Below are 26,665 nucleotides of genomic sequence, written 5' to 3'. Positions count from 1 at the left end.
GAAGGAGGCGCCATTCTTCACCACAACCCGGAGTCGCTGAACTTGCAGGCCTGGCTCCTGCAGCACTAGAGTTTGGAGGGTACGACATCCCGGCTGACTGCAGAGAGGTTCTTGCAAAGGCCAGGGCGTCCTCAACTCTCAAGTGCTACGGACATAAATGGAAGAGGTTCTCTGTCTAGCGCTGTGCACAGAGATTAACCCTCTGAGGATTGCGCCCCCCCCATCCCAAGTATTGCCATACCTACGTCATTGGCCAAGGCTGGACTAGCTCACGCTTCCATCAAGATACATCTGGCCGCCATCTCACGATACACCAGAACTACCGGACGGGCGAAGGAATTTATGAAAGGATTGTTCCGATCATTCCCGCCGGTGAAGGCCCCTGCCCCGGCGTGGGAGCTCAACGTGGTGCTGACCAGGCTCATGGGCCCCCCATTTGAGCCTATGCATTCGGCACCATTGAAGTTTCTGTCGTGGAAGACAGCGTTTCTCGTGGACATCACCTCGGCACGATGAGTGGGAGAGATCCAGGCCCTATCTTGCAAGCCGCCATACTTGACGTTTCACGACACGAGGGTGGTGCTGAGGACGCACCCCTCCTTCATGCCCAAGGTGCCATCGTACTTCCACCTCAACGAACCTTTGGTGTTGCCAGTTTTCTTCCCGTCTCCTTCGTCGCCGGCTGAAAGGACTCTGCACTTGCTGGACGTAGCTAGAGCGCTGAAGTTCTACGGGGACCGCACAAAGAGTTTTCGGAAGATATCACAGCAGCCCATTCGACCAGAGCGATCGCTGCTACCACGGCGTTCCTGTCTGGTGTGCCCCTGCTGGACATCTGCAGGGCTGCGACGTGGAGGTCGACGCACACCTTCACAAGATTCTACTGCGTCGATCGGGACTCCAGGGAGGAGTCCAGGTTCGGCCAAGCAGTGCTGCGCAACCTGTTCCCAGGTTCGGCCAAGCAGTGCTGCACAACCTGTTCGCTTAAGGTGGGCCTGGCGAGGAGGTAAGAGATGCTTAATGTTGAGTTGTTGTATTGCTTAATGTTGAGCCTGTTGCCACCTCCTGTGGTTGTGCATGTCTGTACTGCTATGTATTCTCTTATTCATGAGCATGTGAATCCATGCCAGACCCCATGCTGGAGAAGGAACAAGTTACTTACCTGTAACTGTTGTTCTCCAGCATGGGTCTGGCATAGATTCACATGCGAACCCTCCCGCCTACCCCTCTGCGGCTCTTCACTTGGTCATATTGCCACTTTGCGTGCTACCAAATCTGAGGATGGCTGCCAGAGGCGGGGCTTAGGGAGAGGGCAGTCATTGGCTGGGGGCAGTATGACCCAGAGACCAGTGATTGGTTACTACTAAGAAAGACAGATCAGAAATGAAACTGATACTGATTTTTTTCTATACCGAGGATTCCCGGCCTGACGATGGGGAATATTCATGAGCATGTGAATCCATGCCAGACCCATGCTGGAGAACAACAGTTACAGGTAAGTAACTTGTTCCATACAGGCGATGTTTGCGCCCTCGGGTGATAGGCCCCTGAAGACGACCAGACTGGATCTGCATGCAGATGTGAGACTCCATCCCACTCATGGGCCCATGGGATATTGGGTTACGCCCTGGTGCAGATTTGAGGCCCTGGACTAGGACCTCACGAGCAGGTGTTATTGTATGTTTTTTGTTGTTTGTTTGCCTTGGCTACAGTTTTGTATTGCTCCATGGTCATGACGGTGCGGTTCAGTACATTCTTTTTGCTTGCTCCAATTGTTTATCCTGAAGATACACTGTGTATGATGATTCTATGGATCTTATCATCCACAAACCACTTGCTGTATATGTTGTATGTTTATGCAAATAAAAATAGAGTTTCCCAAAAGGTCTCAAAGGTGCTAAAAAGCAGCCGGGCTCCTTGTTGCTTTCATGTGTTGAACATCATGGTTAAAAGGCATACTTTAGCTGAACCACTGCTCTGAAAGGTTGGCAGAAGTGAGGCATCAAGATGGGCATCCAGGTTCATGGCTGCAGTGGGACATTATGTATAATAGCAAAATAGGGTCCAAGGGGGAAAGGAGCATGGAGTTGGTCGTTCCCTTTGAGAGACTCCTTTTCCAACTTGGGCGATTCCTTCCATAGATGGTGGTTTTCATTCACATGTGACATTTATTTCTACATTCAATGGTGATTCTTTTGCTATTCTGTGGTGGATCTTTTCTCTGCACTTTACTGATGGAGCTTTGCTTTAATTGATGGTAGGAACTATTACTGGAGGTTTCTACAGGCATAAAAGACAGCAGCCGATGAGAATCTACTAAGTAGGAGAGAAATGCTATGAGAAACATTCACATTGGTTGATATTCCCACCAGACACTTCCTTGCAACTTCTTGAAGACAACCCCCAAACGATGAAAAGCTGCAGACCTCTGCAGTGCAGACTCTTCATGACACCTCACGGGTTTGCAGAAGGATGGTTCCAGCGGAAGTCATGACAAGCAGGCAGTGTCAGCAGATCTTCTAGCGACAAACACAGAAGCAGTTCCAGCTTAGCACCCTTGTTGCGAGAAGGCTGAAATTGTGAGGACAGGCAATTTATGGCATATGCTGAATATCCTGTGAGTCCCAATGCTCTGATTGCAAAGGCAATGGCTGCAACACGCTAGCCCAAAAGGGAGTTGGTCAGTTCATCGGGTGGTCCAGGAAAACTTTAGAAGGCTTCTAAGGCATGGATCTGCGAGCAGAGGTCAAGACTGGCTGTTTCCATTGGTCCAGGGGTTGAGGCACCAATGAGGGTCTTCCGAGATCAGGCAGCGGAGCAGGGTTTCACCAGGCCAACTACTAGAGCTGATGCTGGTCATCCTCAGGCTGCTCTTGTTTGAAGAAGTCTTGGTTCCAAAGATGATCTGTCGAATAGCTGCAGGAGCCCTCCTTTTATCCAAGATTCAGGCTGGGAGCTGGTCCATCCCCACAAGCGCGGAGGATCTGCAATATACAACAACGCAGGGTTGTCCAATCCTGGGCAACCACTGGTTATTGCATCTGTCCAGCAACAGACTTTCAGACACCATAGGATGTGGACTGGGACCAGAGAGTACCAGCCCCCCTCCTCTGGCTTGCACACACAAAGCCCACGGCCATGCAAAAACAGTAGTTTTCACTGGGAATTGGGTTACTATATATGGCATTTCCTGACCTGAGAGGCAGGAAGAAAGTCAAAGGACAAGATAGCCAAAGAACAGGCAAAAGTCTCATGGCATGACCATTTTGGGGCATTAGCCAGCACCTTAAGAGCCATTCATGGTAAACGCAAACGCACATGAAACTAATATCACAAAATCTGTAAAAATCCCACAGCTACCACCACCAAAAAAAAAATCAGGTTTAAACGGTATAAGGATACAAAATATCCTAATTGCACTTCACTTTAAGGAGATGTGTGCAATTGTAAAAATTCAAGAATTCCAAAAGAGACACAAAGTCTCCCATTACTTACAGTCTTGGGTACTAGTCAGTTTCCCCATTGCAATGAGTAAAATAGGCAAGCAAAGTAAAGCAGAAGGCTTCAGTGACCACCAGAATTCAATACAGGGTTACACAAATAAGCAAAAGACTGGGGGTCCCATAGGAATGTAGGGAGGGAAAGATGCAGCAAAAAGAAAATGTTCATTACAGCTCTCAACAGTGGTCATTGGCTGTGTAAGGAAAGGTGGTTTTCCATTTCCTTTTTCCAGCAGTATTCATGGAGGATTTCGGTTTCGTTCACATTTAATTCTTAACACAGGCAGTTGAATCCCGTATGTGGGTGCTTAGCATCTATATATTTTTAGCAAAGCTCTGGTCCCGGGGTTGGATGTGAATGAATAAGGCACTCAGCGACTTGATGTTACAAGATGGAGGAAAAACAACGCCGTGGCTTATTCATATTAAACATCATTGACTTCTGGAATAGCCCCGAAGGCATTAAGAGTAATGGAGTATATTAAGAGTCAGGAAGCTGGTAGGGCAGTACTCTGTTCTGTAGCAGCATCTTGAAATGGAAATAAATGGTTGAGATAAGTTACAAACATCTGGTGCTGTTTGCAGTGGTCGAAGTGGGCAGAGCGGTCGGGAGCCATGCTCCTCTACTTCTTTTAATTAAGTTTTACTGTTCCCATACTTTTATTTTAAAAAGAAGCAGTTCAGGAATTATTTTGTTTTAAAATAAAAGTGTAGGAAGAAGTTGAAACTTTCACTTCCAGTGCACTGCACTGGACGTTCCCTTAAACAGCAGGTGCATGTGTTTTGGGGTTTGTATTGTGCATGGCAGGGGGTGTGGCAATGGGGTTTGTGGGGAGCAGTGCAGGCCATTAGGGAACATGGCTCCACTACTTCTTTTCGTACACTTCGACCACTGGCTGTTTAAAAAAGAGAACTGTGCAGGGAGTTAAGTCTTGAATTCGGTACAAAGTTTCAGATCGTTTTAATTGTCAAAATCCCAGATTGTGTTATGTTTCAGGTTTGGTTGGCAAATATTTTTTAAAAGGTAACACAGAGTGATTATTACGGTCCACAATCTGCGCTTATTTTAATGGCAGATTTTATTGAAAGTGGGAGATAGTAGGTATAACTCAAATCCTCCAAAATGGGGTCATGTTTAGACCTTGGATTCCCTAAGAAATCCGACACATTACTAGCCTGTTTTAGGACAAGCTTACAGAAATAACATCACCCATCCCATCAGATGACACATGCCTTCAAAATGCAGCACACATGGAACTGAAAAGCAAGGGAAGAGTCCCATTTGTGCCCACCTTGGATCGAGAGCAGATGCTTTCAATGGTACCGGTTCCAGTTTGATATTCTTCTTGCCAAAAATACGATACAGTCTGTGGCCATCCACATCAGCAGGAACATCAATGTGAAGACAAACAGGAACAGAGCAAGAAAGAGGCAAAGAGACAAAGGTAAGAAAGGCATAGAGGCATATCTAGTCATTTAGCATCCGATAAACAAGCTATGGTAACCACAATACACAATGTTTCCATCAGGATAAACTGTGTCCCACATCTCTGCTCATAATTTAACCTCCTGTGGCCCGTATCGTTTGTAAAGTGGGCCATTGGAAACCCACTGCAATACAATGTTGGACAAAATAAACCAATTCTAGATTTCTTTAGTCAAAAGGATTTTATTTCTTATTTTATTTTGGGTATTCATCAAGGATAAACCTAGCTATGGGAAGAAAGAGCGCTGTACAGACATGCATTAGGTGGTTACCAAGGGGCGAGCCAGGAGATCGACGGTCCCTACAAGATAGCATTATTACAGATATACATGCTAACGGGCAACTCCTCACTTCTTCCAGTGAAAAACATTGCGATTCACGCCCCGTTAGCTTTAGGTTTTCCCGGGGTTTGCAACATTCCTGTAAAACTCGTGCTGTTGATGAGGAAGAAACGAAAGCCCACCTATTTGTATTATATATAGCAGTGTGATGTAACTGTACCTTTTGGGGTGCCTTTTGCAATTTCTGTTCTCAATCAAACAACTGGTCCAGCGATATTACTTCGAGCTGTAATGCTGTTTAGTGCTCAGGTTCAACTTGCTTGAGGTGCGCTTCCAAAAGGTCCCAATAAAATAAACATTGGGGGTGTACAGTTAGAAAATGTGCATTACAGCTGAAAAGGTTTGTGATGCAGCTACAAAGGTTATGGTTTATCCAGGAAGATTCTGGTACATCCAGAAAGACCAGAGGTAAATGGCAAGAATATGGGGTGGGGCCTCCTTTCATACTTGATGATTGGGTCTGGGCAGTGCTCTTTAAGTCCAATACCGTAAATGTGCTGCTTTTTCCCTACAACAGTAGATGCAGTCTATAAAAAGTTGATGTTTACATTCCTCTTGCCTGTGAGGTCTTTTTGGAGCAAATTCTCTCTACTTCGGACCTGATGATTGTCCTGTGACTTTGGCTGGAAAACCCCTCCGTGCTGTACAGAGAACAGGTTTCGTCCAGTAAACACCTCCTGGTGCAGATTAGACCAAGACACTGTAACATGGCAAAGGGACATGTCAGACCTTCTCTTCTGCTTGCTCTCTATGTAGGGAAGGCATGGTATCCCAAGTATTGACACTGACACAATGGATACAATTTGTAAAACCTTTATTGAAAATGTTGGGGTTGGAGAAACTCCTATTCTGCCCTATAACTAAAATGGGAGTAGTCTCGACCATCAAACGATAAATAAAACAGTCCTAGTGGAGTCTGTCAAATCAGAATGGCCTATGCTAACAAAAACCTAATGCCTGCACCATCTCTTGTACAAAAAGTGTAAAAAGGAGAAAATGTATGCAAAAGGAAAAAAGTCAGTGTTCAAATGATAATGTGGCTGAACCAACTCTCCTCCCCACATTAGGCCTCACGGGGTAAGGCTATCCTTGTAGGCAGGATGACGCACACTGGCTTGGCTTCCAACACAGTACACAGTTCAAAATCGTGGCTGAAGGCCAGCCTGGTCTCCCACGTTTAAAGTTCCTTTCTCTGACTTTCAAAATAATATTTCCACAAAGACGTTCACAAAGGTCCCCCTCTGCCGGGCTCAGACCTCTCACGATATGGTTAACTTAAGTTGCAAGAGGGCTCCCTTCCCAAAGCTTAATATACTTTGGGTCTCCCTCAATCGTCCTCAGACGACTTTCGGATGCCGAAGACTTTCAAATGTGCGTGGGATTTTGTTACAGACTACTGCAGGATCACTTTGACTCAATGTTCACTATTTACTTTCACTCTTGCTGTTTGTTTGCCCTTTATCTACAAACAATGCACCTTTCACAGAGACTTTCTAATGGGCTACTTCCTTTCAGTGAACCACTGTTACTTAATCTTGCATCTGTATTTTACTTTAAAGTTAATTTACCGGTCTGCCTTTCTTTGCGTCTCATCCCCACGCGTTAAGCCTTCTCTTGTGATATGATGTTGCTACTTTATTTACTTTAGCACACACTGGTCTCTCGGGTCACTTGTCGACTCACCGGCTGCGTGCACTTCTTTCTTCTCTTAAGGTTTTCCAATTTTCGATCTTGGAAGTTCTGCTCATTTTCGTGTTCCGTCTTGCTCAGAGAGTGTGTCTTTAGGTGTTGCCTTTTACTCGGGTGAGGAGAGCTAATCGGTATCAGGTGTATGCACTTAAGTAAAAGTACCTGACTTTGCCTGACCCGATTAACGTGACATGTCCAGTACGATGTGATAGAGTTAGTCTGGTTACTCTTCTTTGACACCCTCTTCCTCAGCCCAGTGTTTGTGCAAAAAGGAGATGGGGTTTGGGAGGGAGGGGGAGTTGGAGCTTTGGTAAATCCTAAAAAATAGGATGGGGTAGATAAACAAAAGAGGGGAGAATACTGCATCTCACCATTGGCTATCCCACCCCCACTCCCCAAAGACCCCTCAACCAGGTGACCTGTCATTGGAATACAGGAAACAGAACAAATTTGGACCTTCATTCAAGGAAATTACAAAACTCATGTTTATTGGCTTATGACTAGGCCATTTTTTACTATTGGCAGTCCATGTACCTAGTTTCCACTAGTATCTCCCTTTTGTGCAAACAAATTGATAATTGAACTTCTGTGCGTTTTCTTTATTATAGTTCGTTTTTTACTAATATTCTCACACCATGAAATCATTTGTGTTCGCATCTATTTGTTTTTTGTATTATGTTTTTTATTGTTGATAAGCCATTCATGCCTAATTCATTTAATTTCTCCTTGTGAAATTAACACAAAATAATTCTTTTACAAACTTGCCCTGATTGTTTACAGAGAACCCTAAAAACAAGTGATACCATTTTGGTACGCCTTGAGAAATAATCTGTGATTTGAATCTATTGCAAATTTTGTTTATAGCAGTAGGGACCCTCTTGTTATAATACAATTCTCCTGGGTCAGACACCCTCTGATTTCTCACATCTACAAGTATAGCATTCACACCATATATGGCAGATAACAGTAGGGTTTCTGCGAATACCGCTGATCCTAGTACAACATGATGTACCCAGCCGATGTCCCCGCAAGGCTTTGTCACAAGGTCACAAGTGAGATGTTGACAGCCATTGTCAAATGTCTGCCATTTCATGGCAAGTACCTCCCACCATTGTGCAAATGCTATAATATATTAGTGATTGCTTAGGAAATGACATATAACCTGCTCTCTAAGGGCTGTCCCTAGAGAACTCTGTGTGCTGACTGCCTGGACACTTGTCCTGCTGTATTTTCCTGCTTATCAACTGATAACTCTGTATGCTGTGTACTTTCTATCTAATAAAAGAAGCTTTTTTCACCCATCAGTCTGTGTCTAATCTTATTTGCTGCAAGATCTTGGCCCCACAGAATGGTACAATTGTCTCTGGCCTAACTGCGTGTGAGTTTTGCTGTGGGCTGCCCTCGACCATGACCACATGGCCAAGTAACACAAGGTCCTCACCATACCAGAGGTCGCTTTTATTAGCGTTGCACACCTGTTGACTGCGAAGTTGACAAATCTGCAGTGGGGGTCGAGAGGTGGGCCACAGAGGATCTCCAGCGCAGCACACAGCTTTGAAACTGTTCCCCTCGGGCTGATAGGTAAATACAACCATCCTGCCGCTTATTTTCTGTCACTCCGTTTTTCTTGGCATTGCACCATACTTTGACTAAACATTGATTTTCCATTTCATGTATGCGCTGCTTCTCCATCTACACACCCTCTGTATATTTTGTATTTGTCTGTAACTGGGTAGATAGCTGCGCCACAGATATTTTTTGCTCTGACTGTCGTATTCATCATGTCTGTCTGGCTTCTGTCTGTCTGCCTGCCTTGCTTCTATGCGTTATTTGCTGGCTTCAGTGTATAGCGCCAAATGGATTCCCTACGAATGAAATTAGTGCCTCAGGCTATCCTGCACGTAGTTATTTTGGGGCCGTCGCTCAGAGAGTACTAGGGTAACATGTCTGTGTTGAGCGATCTTGGCTACCACAGAATGGCAGAAACGTAGAGAAAAAAATAGGTAGGTTTCATATATTTTAGTAGAGCATGTCCTTGGAGTCGCAGAAGCACTGACGGTGCTAAAGCCCACGACTCCCCCTCTTGCCTCTATCAGAGAAGCTCACTGCAGACGCAGACAAGCTAAAGATAAAAGACAAGCTCTGAAATACCAAATGCAGTCCTTGTGTAGTTATATTCGGTAGTTATAATCTGGTTATCATAGTTCACTGACTCCCACTCTTCCCTCAATAACGATCGGCACATTTTAAGGGGGCCTTTCTTGCAAACAGCTTGTATGTGGGGATACTGTCTATTTGTCATGTTATGTTAAAAAGGCTTCTGCGGCAGCTATTGGTTTTATTTTATTTTATCTGCTCCATTCTACCAGTGATGTTTTGATTTCAGTTTTGGGTTCGGTTTGCAGTTTACACTGTTTAAAGATGTTTTGATCCTTCTTGCGGTTTCTTGCGATTCAGGACTACGGTCCCATGCAACATCACAATCTATTTCTGGATTGCAAACTATTGAGACATGCTACTGTCTCCAGATTGAGTTTCAGAGTCACTGCACCCATGGTTATTGTGCACTGCCACAAAACCACGATTTGTGACCTGGGTGGGGGTACAGATAGGGGGTGCAGGTGTGTTGTCACATGGCAAGCAGGACTGGGCGCAGGTTCCGATGCATTTGCCCCTGGTTGTCTATCAAGAGTTCTTTCTCAGCGTGCCATTGGTGTAAGATTGTGTGTTCCAGCTAATTGGGTTGCCCTGTATTTGTTCTCCACACCGTAGCTTGGCTTTGCCACTCAAAGGGTCGCTGTGCTACACCATTACCACACATATCCTTGGCCTATGCTAGACACCTTTAATTTTCTGCCTGCAGGCCTGCCTTGTTTAGGGAATTTACATATTCCATCAGGGTTACTTGTGTGATTTTTGGTTGATGAATTGACTTAGTGTTTTATTTCTTGATTTATTGTGGGCATGGTCAAGATTTTTTTGCTACTATTTTCCAGCACCCTGTCCAGGCTACAGACAACTTAGTGCACAGACATACCTACATGCTTTGCTTACCTGCTCGGAGGAGGCCTTGAATGGCAAGAAAATAGTTGCTTTATCTACTGCAACACTCAGAGCCTTGCGATCTACATCTGTGCTCTTGTTTCAACTAAAGAGGCAATGCTGATGGAACTTGGCCAATTGGGAGTTAAGTGCCACATGTTATTGTTGAGCTACACCCAGAAGCGGTTCCTCTTGTGTCTTACTTTATCTTTATATTCCGAAACCTCCATCAATCCTTGCTGGCTCCTGTCTCCTCTTATGTACCACCTCTCTGATTTGTCTATACGCTGTTACCACAAGAAAATACCAATTGCTGGGCGGTTGTTTGCATCACCCCTCTTGACCTGTACTGTCTGCAGGCCCAGCTCCTTTTGCATCTCCCTGCTCTTAATTCCTAGAGTTAGCGATGGGCTCAGAGCTATCCCCACCACTTACACCTGTAGCAGGGACCAATGCTTCCTTCATGTTTTCCATGTGTGGGGAATTCACCTGTAAATATTTGAAAGAGTGGAATTTTTTGACCTGGGTTTAAAGGAGCTTGTGGCCACTTAAGGGCTCATTTCATGCAGCTGACGTTTTGCACAAGGCTTTGGAAGATAGAAAGTCTAAGGTTTCTGATGGTCATTGGTCAGCTTACTCCGCCTAGTACAAAGTGTCTACAGACAGATTGCGTGACAGTCAGACTAGATTACTGAGGAACTCTCGGGCTATGCTAGAGAAAGAATTAGAACACTATAGGCATCCTTCCAAGGCCCACCAGCTAAACAGTAAACACACTCACAAAACAGGCCTCTACCCAAGTGTTTCTGTAGACACCATTAAAGACTCCCTTTCAGAAGCACCTACAGCACCACTGGTTGACCTGTTAGAGAAACTACCAGCATTCTCACCTCTCTTGAGGACCCGCACACCACCTACAATGCACCAGAGACACCACCCCCCAAGCAACAGCAAGCTGCCATGCCACCTCAGCCACAGCCAGGTCCCCCCCCTCCAGCGCCCCCCACTGGCTCCCACACCACCCCCTGCGCCCAAATCACCACTGCACTTTTAACGTTCTAGCGCCAGAGCACAACCTCTAGCTTCCTGCACCCCCATTGCTCCCGCCCAACATAACTGCTGTCACAACTTGGAACACAAGTGGACCTCAGACTAATTACACAGATCACGCGCTGAAGCAGACGCAGGTTCACCACATTGCACTACGGCGTTGAAGGAACTCACTAAACACGACCTTTAAGTGTCACAAGCCTCCATGTCTACACCACGACACTGCACAATAGGAATTACTCATCTTCCACTGCAGCCACCACACTTATGCGCACCTACCCTCAGGTCAATACCGATGCTGATCCTTTGAGAATTCATACTCCGTGGAGCTCTAATGACTATGGCACAACAATTCGCCATGTTGACCGACGACCCCACTGCTTTCATGGAACATTTGAACACTGATTGCCTGTTATGATCCCACCATTGGTTACCTTAAACAATTCCTACGAGCTGTGCTCAAAGACACATTATACAAACACATTATGGAAAAACTGCAATGGCCAGACACACTGGCGGAAGGTGAGGCTATTACTGCTAATATTTCCGCACTTGCCATCCTCAAAGAAAAATACCCGGTCAAATCTGACTGGTCAAACACAGCATGAAAGCAGAGCCAGTCTGAATCTCCCTCTGACTACCTATTTAGATTGACTGACTGTTTTACCAAATATTCCGGTATTACAAACGCTGGGGAACAAGCTAAACCTGCATTCGTTTTGCATTTTGTGAATGGTCTCCTTCCTGAAATTTCCAACAATGTTAAACATGTTCAGATTGGGTGGCAAGCTGAATCTATTGAAAAAGCACTGCAAGCAGCTCAACATTTCTTTGACAAACTCAAATGCCGGGAGCAAGATGGGTCTACCCGCCTCATGGCTTTGTAGATAAAGTATGCTCAACAAAAGACTGCCTCTGGAGGCCAGGGACGCTTGGATACCTCATGCCAAGCATATGCCCAACAAGCCCCTCCCGCTTTTCACCAGGGCCACCAGCTACAACAGAATTTTGCACAGCCATTTCTGCCTGCGCAGCAAACCCCTGCTAGGGCAACCTTTCTGCAGATATTGTAAGCAGACAGACCATCTCATCCAGAAATGTCCTTCCAAACCTGCCAGACCACAGCAACATTGTCCCACTTCTACTTGTAATGATTTCATTCCACCTGTCAATTCTCATTTTTACCCTCCACCCCCACTGCCTCCCCTTCTTCTAACTGGGGCTAACAGGACAAGCACAACTCCTATGGTTCACAATGACAATGCCAGAGGGACCCTGACTTGCGGTCTGCTGATTTGCTCCCATTAGACCGGTCTGGTCCCCTATCTCAAATGTGACATCCAAGGAAACAGGATGACTTGTTTAAAGGACACAGGTGCCAGGTGCTCCACGCTGCGGAATTCTTTTTTTTCTTTTTTTTTTAACTTTATTTCCATTTCGACAATAAAGAAAACATTACATATGTATAAACAGCAGATGGATCAGTAATACACTGTCAAATACATTACATTAAAAGCTTTGATCAAAGAAACTATCACATATCCGTTAAAGCCTATTCACAAATAACAACCCCACATTCACAACCATGAAAACCACACAGAACAAAACACAAAGACCCACCCCCACAATATAATTCTTGAGACTAGATACAACACCTATAGACCCCATCAAACCAAACAACCTTCACCCATAAAGATCATTAAAATTCCCCCATTGTTCATCATAACATGTTTCTTTGTGCAATTTACAGAACATAGTCTTTTCGTAGGCAGAAGGAACTTGCACATCAAAAATCCAGTCCTCTACCGAAGGTTTCTTCCTCGTCTTCCAGACTTTCAATATCTGTTTTGTAGCCACCAAGAAGACCTTGGCGATCCAACTCAATGTTACCCAATCAATTTTATGACCCCGCAGTCAATAATTGCAAAATAATTGCGGATGAGTTCCTTGGATAAGTAATTACCCAGACCCGATCAATCCTATCAACCTAATCACACCAAAAGTTCTCGACTCTCTCACAGCTCCATAACATATGGATTAACATACCCTTCTCCTTCCCACAACCCCAACAACTATCATTATCAGTCATACCTAGAATACACATACGAGACGGAGTCCAATAGATTCTACCCAAAATCCTCTGATGAATATATCACAGTTGCATATCTACTTTAGCCCTAATCGGGATCTTCCAAACCCTTTCCCATTCAACTGGGGTCAATTCTCTACCCAGTTCCTCTGTCCATGCCAACCTCAATTTATCCCACAAATCAGTCCACTGCACATCTAACTTCATAAATTTCAAAATGTCAGACACCTTACGCAGTCCACAGACTAATAGGTTAAGAACCTCAGGCTCCTGCAATATCGGCGCTTCCAATATTCGAACCCTTTCCGATACCAAATCCACCAATATTTCATATTTCCTCAACTCTCTATTTTGTAACCAAAACTTTTCCACCAGCCTCTCAAATGAAACTATTCCAGTCTCCCCCCAAACATCGCCAACCTTCGAAATGTCTCTACTAATCCAGCCTCTCCAATTCAAAGGTCTATTATTAATCTGGAGACCTGGGTTGAGCCATAGAGAGGCCCCTTTGTATACAAATAATCCCTGATCATTTCCCACTATTAGCGAGGTCAGTGCCGCCTCTGTCGCCAGAATGGTTTTTCAGTGACCTCAATCTCCCAGGCAACTTTCCAAATGAATACAAACATGTAATGTCAAAAGGTAGTAGTTTCTGCTTTTCAATCCGCACCCACCAAGGCGCCTGAGGCAAATCACCAACAAAATAGCTAGACACTTTTTTTTAAGAGAAAACCATCACAGTAATTCTTCAGAATCGAATAACCAAAGCCCCCTTCCTTAATACTGCGAATCATAATAAAACGTGGAATTTTGGCCCTTTTCCCTACTCCCCAAAGAAAATCTTGAAATACCCTATCAAACCACCGCAACACCTTCTTGGTGAAAAGCAAAGGCAACGACTGGATAATATACAGGACCTTCGGCAATAGAATCATTTTGATTGCATTAACTTTATCCCAAACAGTCAACGTAAATCGCTCCCATTTCCTAATATCTCTATGAAGAGTCTCTACGATCTTATCTACATTATAATTAACCAATTTACTGATATCACGAATAAGGTGTATACCCAAGTATTTGACGCTCACAGTCTCCCATTTAAAATCCCAACCCAATAGCTGTTCCTGCAGCGGTGAATACCGTACAGGAAACACAACAGTCTTCCCCCAATTAATCCGATAACCCGACAATTTACCTACCTCTTCAGAAATACTCTTCAATAAGGCACCTCCCTCAGCAGGATTACTCAATAGAACCACCACATCGTCAGCACAAGCCAACACTAAGTTCCCACGCATAAACCTCTGATCCCCATATGCTGTCGAATATACGCCAGTAAAGGCTCTAACACCAAATTAAATACCTGGGGGGACAAAGGACAACCTTGTCGGGTGCCCCTAAACAACTGCAACGGCTCCGAAAAACCACCATTCACCCATTCCTTAGCCGTTATCCCATTTTGCAAAGACTGAACCGCCCTAATAAACAAAGGCCCAAATCCCAATTTTGACAATGTATAATTTAAGAATCTCCAATTCACCTTGTCAAATGCTTTCTCAGCATCTACAAAAATAAGTAAAACATCTTTGACCTCAGACTCTGGTAAATCCAAAACATCCAACAACGTTCTAATGTTATCATATCCATGTCGATATCTCACAAATCCTGTCTGAGAACGTTCAATCAATACCCCCATATATTAAGTCGAGCAGTCAGTATCCTAGTGAAAATCTTCATATCAACATTAAGCAATGAAATAGGTCTATAATTACAGCATTTAGTTACATCCTTCCCTGGCTTCGGAATCATTGTAATTATAGCCTCCTTCATTGTCCCACATAACCTCCCGTCCTTTAGCATACAATTATACAAGTCACACAATATAGGCAACAACACTTCTTCAAATTCTTGATAGAATTCTACTTTCAGACCATCCACTCCCGGGGACTTCCCTTTTGCAAGTTCCCCAATCGCCAAGAAACCTCCGCATTATCAATGGGACTGTCCAATAGTTCCCTGCCTTCCTCCGAAACAACAGGAAGAACAATCTTCTCAAAAAAGCTATCCAACTCCTCCATCTGTGGGTCCATATCTTCCCTATACAAGTCGGCATAAAACAAACGAAAGCAATCCCCAATCTCATCCCTTTTGACCAGGACTTCACCACAATCATTCACAATCTTCTGAATATATACCCTCTCAGAATAACTCCTCAGTTTATTAGCTAAAACTTTCCCTCCACGATCTCCCCCTTCCCAATATTTTTGTTTCACAGAATACAAACCCTTTTCTGCCTGCAAATTCAACTCACTTTGTAACTTTTCTTTTATCACTGCCATTCTAGTCCTCAATTTCACATCATTTGTCAATGCATAGCATCTCTGCAATTTCCCCAAGTTCCTCTTCTAATTCTTTTAATTTAGCTTCTTCAACCCTTTGAACCCTAGCAGTCCAATTCATCAACTCTCCCCTAACAGAAGCTTTAAAGGAATCCCACACTATCATGCTATCTGCCGACCCACAATTTTCTTGAAAATAAGTGGTAATAAACATTTTCAACGCTACCAAAGTAGCCTCATGTTTCAGCACAAATGGTTTCATCCTCCATCTATAAACACTTTTCCGCTCAGCAACATCTGACAACCTTGCAGCCACGATTGAATGATCTGAGAGGTGCCTTTCCCCTATTGTCACATCCAAAACCGTCTCCGCAAATCTGTCTGACATAAGGATGTAATCAAGCCTCGAATACAAGTCATGTACCGGAGAGTAAAAAGAAAATTCCCTATCTCTCCAATGAGAATTCCTCCAAACATCAACCAAATTAAAGGCTTCCAAAAATTCTCAGAACTCCCTACTTGACGACTGACCAGTGAAACCACATGACGAATACCTGTCTAAGACAGGATCTATCACACAATTAAAATCTCCACCAATGATAATAGACTCTCCTCCCATATCACGCAACATCCCTTTCAAAGTCCGAAAGAACATCCCACCTCTCGCACAGGGACCATAAATAGATCCAAATGTTAACAATCTGCCCTCAATACTCAAATCTAGCAAGATAATACGACCCTCAGAGTCCATACTCACCTTGTCAATAAGGCCATTGAAACCTTTCCTAAACATAATTCCTACGCCCCTGGAATTAGAGGAATAGTTGTTCAAATATACTTTCCGGTAATGATTATTAGTCAATAAATTTCCAGCACCTTCCACTAAGTGCGTTTCCTGCAACAGAACTACATCAACTCTTTCCCGCCATAACTTAGACAGCACTTATTTCCTTTTAAGCAAGCAGTTCAACCCCTTCACTTTCCAGCTACACACAGACAATGGGCCCATCTTGAACAGAAACCAGCATCATGTATGCAAATCCCAGCAGGTCAACACCAACATTCCAATTTGCATTTCTAGAACGTATCCAGTCAGTGTAATAAAATTAAGCAATTCTTCCGCCCGCACCCAGACAACAAGAGACAACAAAAGACAACACGCGAACAAAAAATATAAATATTGCTTGAATAGAATCTAAGACACCGTGGACTTCAACAAAGCAACATTATATACACACAAAACCATATCCTAACCATCTCCCAGAATCCTATACCTACTGCATATATCATTGCATCCCTCCTACATAATTTACATAGCCACTTAAAACATGCAAAACCAAACATACCAATCAATTTAGTCAAATCCACTCTTTTTTCTTTAAAAGGAACACTACCGTACAGTTCTAATTACTACACATATACTACCCAAAATAAACAATACCAATGTCACCAAAGTCTACCATCTCAAGTAACGAGAAATATGAAAGCATCAAAAGAAACCCACCTGGCAACATCAACACCCCCCCAATCATAACAATAACCAGTAAACACTCTCACACTTCTCAAATCTAATTGCTCCAAGCAATATACTATAAAGGAATTCAATTAAAGAAATTAAAGTTAAAAAAACAAAATAAATTGTCAAACCCTGCAGAAATCCTCCAAACACACCGTACCTAACACCACAAATATGAGGAGACGAATGCATTCATCACAATTCCATTCCCCATCCACATACCAGCAAATATTAACCCTCCATTATTCAAGCCCCTATAAGGCATCCTCGTCCGCAACTTCCGCAACCCAACTCGCAACCCTCATGCTGATATAGCTATCCCTCTCCCACTAGCTCCATAGCCGATGTATCACAAGCCCCATGAACTAATGCGCAGAATAAACACACACTTTGCAAACACATCACATTTCATATAACAATCACATACAATAAAGCAAGGCAAGCATGTTCTCAAAAACCACCAAATCAAATTCACACTCAAACTCAGCAGTCCATGTTACTCCAGTATGACCATATTCAGTACACAGGGGCATAGGACAATGAACATAAGGACATAGAGCATGAGCTGGCCTAATCTAACATGCCTCCATTGTCTGCACGTCGTCATCCGTTCAAGCAGATCGCACAGACACAGGACAACAAAGCATAGAATACTCAAGAAACAATTAAGCAATGCTTTAGAATAACACTGAAATTAGCTGCAGCCAAAGCGCTTTCTGAGCCCTCATTTCATCGCTGTTCAAAAAGGCCAAAAGTAGTGAAAGTGCGAGTACTGGGGCACTCAAAAACTTCTACTGTAGTCCGCTCCCAAGTCCTTGCAATGTACTTTACGTGACAACATTAACATTCCAGAGTCATTAAGCAGGCAACCAGGCTTCAGCACAATGCATGCGCATACCCCACCTGCTCTTCACAGTTATTGTTCATTGTTCCGGCTTCCACACATCCCTTTGACACTCCTAAATACTGAAGTCAGAGTCTCCGAGATCATGCTGCAGTGAAGTACACATATCCCAAGTCACGTACAATTTTATGCTGACGCAGTTCTCCCTTGCCCGGCAATCATTGCATCACACAAGACACATGCTAAGTCTGCTGAGGGAGCAGAAAGTGAAACATCAACTGCCAGCAAAAAGGACACCCGCATTCGGTCCAGCAAACCGTAACATATTACGCAGCATTAGAGCAGCCAAACTCGCCTACCAAACCCGTCTGCCTTACTTCACTGTCTACAGCACCTCTCATGAGAGTTTGGTAAGCCCATGTGGTAGTGTGCAGCACGGTGTTAGGGTCAGACAGTGACAGCAGGCCGCCATCTTGAAAGTGCTAGAGTTGTTGACCGTCTGCTTACCCATTCTGAGAGTTTGAGGAGTAGCTGCATCTTCATATACATGGCATTGGAGCACGTCACGGTGTGCAGCACAGCGAGTTCGGCCTTTGTGACCGGGCGGATGTCTATGCTCAGCAAAAGTTCCCAGAGCTGCAGAATTTTTAAATGTGGATGTTTCAAAGGAAATTGTCAACGCTGTTGGGATATCTGGCACCACTATTCCACAACCGGTATCAAATGAATTGTCTGTTTCTATTGGTCCCATCACTGAACACCATGCCTTTCAGTTGAGCCCTTGCTCACCTGACAATCTGTTGGGTATTGATCTGCAATGCAAAATGCATTGTACCATTTATTGTTGTCCAGATGGTATTTATCCAGAGGTTGCAAAATCTAGGCAAGCCAAATGTTTGTTTCTGAACAAACTACCCAGTCACCCAGACCCTTCTTCACTCCTCACACCCGCACAAGCTACACAGGTACAACACCTTATTGACTCAGTGCCATTGCCCTCTGGACAGCATATACCAATGAGGTAGGACCTGTTCTTTCTGCTAAACCTGTTCGCATCACTCTCAATATAGAGGTCCCTCTTCCATGTGTGCCCCAGTACAGAACATCCCCGCAAGCAGAGGACGGTATCAAGTCTGTCATCTCTTACCTCATTGATCAGGGCATACTTTACTACACCACTAGCCCTTGCAATACTGTGGTGCTCCCAATTGAGAAAGGGCACAGGCAAATTCCGTTTTGCTCACGATTTGTGCGCCCTTAATAAGGCGGTAATAACCCTCACATCCGGTGGTCCCAGACCCCCTGGCCATCCCCTCCTGTATCCTGCCCCACACCCAATTTTCACTTGGAATGATCTTGCCTCTGCCTTCTTCTCTGTCCCCATCCACCATGACTCTCAGCATCTCTTTCTATTCACATACAAGGGACGTTAGCTCACCTACAGACTCCCTCACAATGGGCTTTATTGAGTTCCCATCTCTTCTCTCCCAGATTCAGCAGGAAGACCTCCAGGATGTCACCTTCCCGGGTGGCTCCACTATGATCTGATACATGGAGGCCCTACTGTTAGCATCACCTTCCTTTTAGGTCTCCCTCGCCGACTCCGAAGTGCTCCTCACTTCCCTAGCAGAAAAAGGTCACAAAGTGAACAAGACAAAATTGCAGCTCTGCCTTCCCACTGTCCATTGCTTGGGACACATTTCCCATGGTACTAGGTGCCTTGCCCACTCTTGTGTGTCCTGCATCGTACAATGTCCGATGCCCGCCACTAAAAGACTTTTTAGGAATGAGCAATTCTTGCCACCCGTAGATCCTGGATTGTGCCTCTATGGTAGCATCTATGCAAAAGATGCTACACGACACCCAGCATGACAAACTCACATGGTCTCCGGACTCTTCCACAGCATTCTCCAAGATCAAGACTGCCCTTCTCCATTGCTCCCACCCTCGCCCTACGTGACTACTCTAAATCATTCCCCCTGTTCTGTGATGAGGAAGAGGGGTATGCCTTAGAGCACGGGGACCTACAACGCTCTGCAGTCTATTCAAGCTCGCAGTTAGACCCTTTAGCCTCTGCCTTTCCCAAATATCTGTGTGGTAGCTGCTGCTGCCCTTCTCCTTACAAAAGCTGGCATCGCCTTAGGACACCACATAAATGTAGCAGTACCACGCTCTGTATTAGCACTCATCCTCAGGGGTAAAACACAACACCTATCTGCTGCACGTCTCACTAAATATGAACAACTGCTCTTCCCTGCCACCAGCATCAATCAGATGCACCCCACTCAGCCCTGCCTCCCTCCTACCCACACCCGATGACGGTCACCTGCACGACTGCTTGCGGCGGTTGACATATCACCAAGAACCGACCTCAAGGATATCCCCCCTCCCCAATGCAGACCTCATTCTCTTTGCTGCATCTCTAAGACAAGACCGGTCAACAGATAGTATCCAGGCAAGTTTTGCCGTTTACACCTCCTTTGAAGGGTTTGACGCTTTTCAGCTCTCAATCGTACGATCAGCACAAGATGCTGAACTCATTGCCCTCATACGGGCTTGCACGATCATCACACAATGCATAGCCACTATATGACATGCATTACTTACCGTAATAGCATTTCTGATGATTGTATCTGCTTAGATTCACATGCTGTGCATATGGTCCGACATCCAGTGGGAACCGCAGAGTACTGCATCTTGTTTTTCGGGGACCGAAAGGGGACGTCGGCATAGGCGTGTCTGTAACACTATCCCTATCGTGACGTGTAGTGTACCCAAAATCCCTCACGTGCCGAGGTCCCTCCGATTGTATTTTTTCTGCCATGAGGGAGCCCAAGGCTATAGTGAGTGAGTACACAAAGAGAGAAAGTAGTAAGATGTCTATGTTCCTTCCCACACCCAGTGGGGAGGTAGGGAGGGCGCATGTGATTCTAAGCAGATACAATCATCAGAAATGCTATTATGGTAAGTAATGCATGTCTTCTGATGCTTGTTAATCTGCTTAGAATCACATGCTGTGCATAGACTAGCAAGCAGTACCCGGAGTTGGAGGTGGGTTGTGAGAAGGAACAGTAGAGAAAAGGTGTCCTAGTACTGCTTGTCCCACCTGAGAATCAGACCTAGAATGAGTGTCTAGGCAATAGTGTTTTGTAAAGGTGTGTACAGAACCCCAGGTTGCTGCTTTGCAAATGGACTCTAGGGGAACATTTGCAATGAATGCTATGGATGCCCCAGTGCCCTGAGTAGCATGTGCTCTAGGCTTGAAGGGCAGTTCTCTCTTAGCAAGAGTGTAACAGTGTGATGCATTTAACAATCCACCTTGAGATAGCCGATTTAGAGACAGGATCCCCTTCTCTATCAGCCGCCACTGAAATGAAAAATTGGTTTGTTTTCCTCAGTGGTTTAGTTCTTTCCAGGTAGAACATGATTGCCCTGCGCACATCTAGTGTGTGTAGGCTTCTTTTGATCATGCTAGTGGGATTCTGGAAAAGGGTAGGTAGTTCAATCGATTGGTTCACATGGAACTTCGAGATGAATTCAGGCGCAAATCTGGGGTGAGTGCGCAGAACTACCTTATCCCTGTGGACTGTAACAAAGGAGTCTAGGACAGAAAGTGCCTGTAGTTTGCTAACCCTTCTTATAGAAGTGATAGCCACTAGGAAGGCTGTCTAATAAGTCAGGTCTTTTAGACGTGCTTTATGCATTGGCTCAAAGGGAGATCTCATGAGCCTGGTTGAAACCACATTTAGATCACATCCAGGAACTGGGTGAGAAATGGGAGGATAAATCCTCTTAACCCCCTTCCATAAAGGCCTTAATCACCAGAATCTTCCGCCACAACACCGTATGTTGTGATGTGGTGTAGACTGAAAGAGCAGCCAGATGAACCTTTAGGGAATTGAAGACCAACCCAGTGTCTAGCAGATGGGTTAGGTACAGCACAATGTGTGTGGGTGAGCAATCGATGAGATTGACGCCCTTGGAATTACACCAGATGAAAAACCGTTTCCATTTGCTGGCATAACAATAACATGTATTAGGTTTTCTAGCTTCCCCGAGTATGTCCATGCATGCACCTCTGAGGGAGCTGTAGGTGTCCAAACTCTGACCTCAGGAGCCAAGCTGCCAAGTTCAGAGTTTGTGTGCATGGGTGTAGGGTCTCCCCCCTGTCCTGAAACAACATGTTGTACGGGCAGGGTAGTTCCACTGGTGGGGAGAGGGACATTTCTATTAGATGAGCGAACCTGGGTTGGTGGGCCCAAATGGGGGCCACCAGTATCATGGTAATTGGTTCCTGGTGCATCTTGTGCACTATCTTGTTGAGAAGGGGAATCTGGGGGGAAAAGCATAGGCAAATCTCCCTGACCATGTTATCCAGAGACCGTTCCCCTTGGAGCGTTCTGGGGGTACCTGGAGGCGTAGTCTTGGCATTGGGCATTCTCCTGAGTTGCGAACAGGTCGATCTCTGGGAAACCCCATTCTGTAGAGACGTTGGACACAATGTCTTTGTGCAGACGCCATTCGTATTCTACAGGTAGAGGAAAGTCTCTGCTGAGCACGTCTGCCAGAAGATGGAGTTCCCCATGAACATGTTGGGACAACAGAACCATCTTGTGTCTGAGAGCCCATATCCAAATGTTTTGAGACAGCTTGGATAGCCCTGGAGAGTGAGTGCCCCCCTGTTTGTTCAGGTAATACATGGCTGTAGTGCTGTCTTAGAATCAGCCCTGTCTTCCCCTGTAGTTACATCTGAAAGGCCTTTAATGCCTTGAACACCGCTAATAGCGCCAGTAAATTTATATGGTTGGACCCTACTTGTGGGGACCACACTCCATGTGCTGTCTGCTGAAGCAGGTGAGCCCCCCATCCCGTGAGAGATGCGTCTGTCGTGAGAGTGGCTTCCACTGCAGGGGTGGTGAAGGTTTTCCCCTTCAAGAGGTTTTCTCTTGACTACCACTGCAGAGAGAGAACGAGGGCTGGCGAGACAACTACCAGATCTTCCCATTGTCCGCTGGCCTGACACCACTGGCTGTTGAGCCACTCTTGTATGGGACACATGCGCAGCCGCACGTGGGGAACCAAGTATATGCACAACGCCATAATTCCTAGCAAACGCATGGCTTTGCGCACTGTCACCTCCCGACTGGCTACATATTGAGGGATCTGAAAAAGCATGTTCTGAACCCTCTCGTTGGAGGGGAAGACAAGGCTGTCTTTCGTCCGGATTAGAGCTCCCAGAAATTGTTTTATTTGACTGGGGACTAGACTGGATTTCTTCTCGTTGATAAAGAACCCCAGACTGAACAGAAGGTCTACAGTCTTTTGGGTGTTAAAAAAAACATGTGTCGTACGGGTCCCCTGTTATTAGCCAGTCATCGAGGTAAGTGAAAACCGGGACGGATAACTTGCGCAGGTGTGCTGCAGCTACTGCCAGGACCTTCGTAAACACCCTTGGCGCCGAGGCGATGCTGAAGGGGAGTACCTTGAATTGGTAATGGCTGTCCTCTATCATGAACCTTACATATATCCTGTGCGCTGGCAACATTGAAATATGAAAGTATGCATCTTTCATGTCCAATGTTATGTAGTACCCCTGTTTCAACGGTGGGATCACCTCCTGTAGCACTACCATGCAAAACTTCTGAGGTTTTATGAACTTGTTCGCTGGGTGCAGGTCTAGAACACGGCGCATGGTGAAGTCCTTTTTGGGTACAAGGAAGTACACTGAATAAATACCTTTGTTTACCTGAAGAATAGGGACGGCTTCTATGGCGTCCTTTCCCAGCAGCGCTTCCACCTCTTGATTCAGGGGCTCCAGATGGTCTGGTGAATGGCGCTGTGAGCGCCGTGGTCTGTATTGTGGAAGTAGGGCGAAATCCACGCAGTACCCGTGGGCGACCGGCTTTATGACCCACTGGTCTGAAGTTATCCCCTCCAGTGCCCTGAGGAAAGATGTTAAGCGCCCCCCGACCGGGGTGACATGGGAGGGGACCAGGATCTGATGGTAATTTCTGACCAGAGGATGCAGCTCCTCTAGGATTGGGGCCTCTACCTCCGGCTTTGCCGCGTTGCTGACCCGTTGGTGGGTAGTATGCAGGGCTTCCGGATGTTTGTCCATCATTAAAGTTTCCCATACCATAGTTGTTCTGACTTGCACGGGACCGCCCTCGAAAGGACCGCCGAGAATTACTTCCTCTCTGGGGGGAAGGTCTTTGAGTAATTTGTTGCAGTCACTTAAGAGCCTCATGCTCTTTTTTGGCTGTTTCTAGGGCCTCATCGACCGCCTTTCCAAAGAGGTTAGTTTCATCAATTGGTTTATTGATGAGAGGCCTGTGTCTCAGGCTTAAACAATGAGGTACGAAGCCAAGCGTGCCTTTTCAGTAAGGTTCCCTGAGCCAGAGACCTGCCTGCTGTTTCAGCCGTGTCCAGAGTGTACTTTATTACATTCTGGTTCACTTGCCTACCTTCGGCCACAATAGTGAGGAGCTTGGACCTGATGGGCTCCGGTACCTCCTGGAGACCTTCCTGTACTAGGTTCCATTGAGCGTCAGCATAACTCGCTAGCAGCGTAGTATTATTCGCTATGCGCGTGGTATATGCGGCAGCCAAGGTAACACGTTTACATAGGGCATATAACCTCTTGGATTCTCTATCTGGAGGTGCCTCCCTCGTAGCAAGGGGTACTCCTACTCGTTTCCGGGTAGTAGTCACTACCAGGGAATCGGGGGTGGCGTGCCCTTTAATGTATTGAGGGTCCGAAGGAGCTGGCCGAAATAACTTTTCTACTCTTGGGTTCACTGCCCGGGTTTGAGCTGGTGACACCAGGGAGGGAGCTAATCTTCTCTTAATAGAATTAAGGAGGGGAATGGCCTGGCTAGAGGGGGGTCTCTCCTTAAGAATAGCACCGCCTCTTGAGTAGTGATTTGAAAATGCTCAGCTGCCTTCCGTAACACGCACATTGAAGGCACAATACATCAGCGTCCTGATCTATTAGGGGGGAGTGCCCATGGGACAGTCCTCACTTGCTGGTTTTCTACCCAATTGTCCGTGGCATCCGCCTGGTCCTCATTGTAGCCCTGCAGGAGGGAAGGTTCTTCATCTTCACTGTAAATGTCCTGATAAGTATCCATCTGGACGATGCCTTCATGATGGACGGGGACAGAGGGCTGATCTTCTTGGAAATGTGAAGCAGATTGAAGATTAGGTTCTCCACAAGATCTTTTCGGGGAATGACGTTGAGAAAAACTGATAATTTTTTCAAAGACTGTCCATACACCCTTCACATTTTTCCCTTGTCCATTTAGAGGACCCAGAAGGGCCTACGGGTGGAAAAGTGTAGTCTTCCGCCCTTTGTGCCGAAAAGTGTTGGAAAGAGGCTCTTGACAGTCCTTATAGGTATCGCTAAAATCGGGGCACCATGGCATATCTAAGGATTTGTCCTTGGCATGCTCCATGTTTTTCGGCGGAACAGGAATAAGCCCAACCGATGAAGTAATTCTTGCGATACTGTGTTCTATTACCCCCGAATCGGCGTGAGTTAGTGGGTCCGAAGGCCTAGCAGTAAACGTACCGGCTACCGCAGCGTTAGGGGGCCCAGTGGTCGGTTTTTCGCCTTGAGACCTAGTTGTAATTTTTGGGCCTAGCGGGCCTTTCGGGACCGTCGGATTTCCGCGCTTCGATGTGTTAACCTGATTTAGGGGTAGCGCCCTTGTTTGTTTTGGAATGCCCAGTCGCAAAACGCTGCTGCGGATGCGGGGAAGGCTGTTGATCTGAACAATCGGAGGAATCCGCTGAAATTTTCGACGGCCATGCCGACGCCTTCATCTTTTTCAACGTACCCGTCGAGATAGGTGTAGGGGTTGTGTGTTTAATGTAATGCACTTGTACGCACCTGTCGCCGGGTGTTGGCCCTGAAGCAAGACCAAAGTCAGGCCTTGAAGGGTCGGGGACAGGCGTGGCCGACCTAGAAGTGTCCCCCTCGAGGTCTATCACATCCGCAACGGATGTTTGGTCATCGGAGGTCCCCCTGTCACTTTCGGCGGGTGTGGCGGTGGGGGAAGAGGGTTCCGTCCACGACATACCATACGCGGTCCCCCGCTTTACACGGCGCTCCTTAAAGGTTCTTAGGCCGAAGGAGTTTACAAGCCGCACACCGCTTCTCGTCGTGATCTAAGGGGAGACAGGATTTGCACGTCCTGTGTTTGTCCTTCCACGGGTATCTGACCCTACAATTAGGGCAGAACCTAAAAGGAGTCCTAGACCTAGAGGGTAAAGAGGGGGAAAGAGGAAAGACATAACGGTAATATGACCACCTCGACCCCACTCTCCCTACTGTAAAGGCCGGCCAGAAGGGCCACATGGATGCTTCAGCCGCCGGATCTTAGGCGCCGAAATCCATCACCGTAGACAAGCGCCCCGCAGTCTTCTTCGAAGCTGTCCTTGCCGTCGAAATGACTTAAGGGGGGAATAACCGACAAGTCGGTTTAGTACAAACAATGTCTCTTATGTAAGAGCTCTGCTATAGGGCGACCAGTTATCTAGGCGGACAAAAACAATCTGAGGGACCTCAGCGCGTGAGGGATTTTAGGTACACTACACGTCAAGAATGGGATAGTGTTACAGACACGCCTATGCTGACGTCCCCTTTCGGACATCGAAAGACAAGATGCAATACTCTGCGGTTACCACTGGATGTCGAACCATATGCACAGCATGTGATTCTAAGCAGATTAACAAGCATCAGAAACACTGATTCACGTTACGCTTTTG

General features: G+C 45.8%; 1 protein-coding gene across 1 annotated transcript in view; it reads right to left on the bottom strand.

Annotated features, from left to right (window-relative positions):
• FLII (FLII actin remodeling protein) overlaps window positions 1-26,665 on the bottom strand; it is an 898,330-nt gene that overhangs the window by 427,079 nt on the left and 444,586 nt on the right. Inside the window, exon 16 of the mRNA XM_069645694.1 lies at window positions 4,793-4,867. Coding sequence (XP_069501795.1) covers window positions 4,793-4,867 — 75 coding nt within the window. The remainder of the gene's footprint in view (window positions 1-4,792; window positions 4,868-26,665) is intronic.

Source organism: Ambystoma mexicanum, chromosome 2p (genome assembly GCF_040938575.1).
Source record: "Ambystoma mexicanum isolate Mex_15411 chromosome 2p, UKY_AmexF1_1, whole genome shotgun sequence".
Classification (NCBI taxonomy): domain Eukaryota; kingdom Metazoa; phylum Chordata; class Amphibia; order Caudata; family Ambystomatidae; genus Ambystoma; species Ambystoma mexicanum.
Note: the sequence above shows the minus strand (reverse complement) of the source record. Positions and strands in the feature narration are given on the sequence as shown.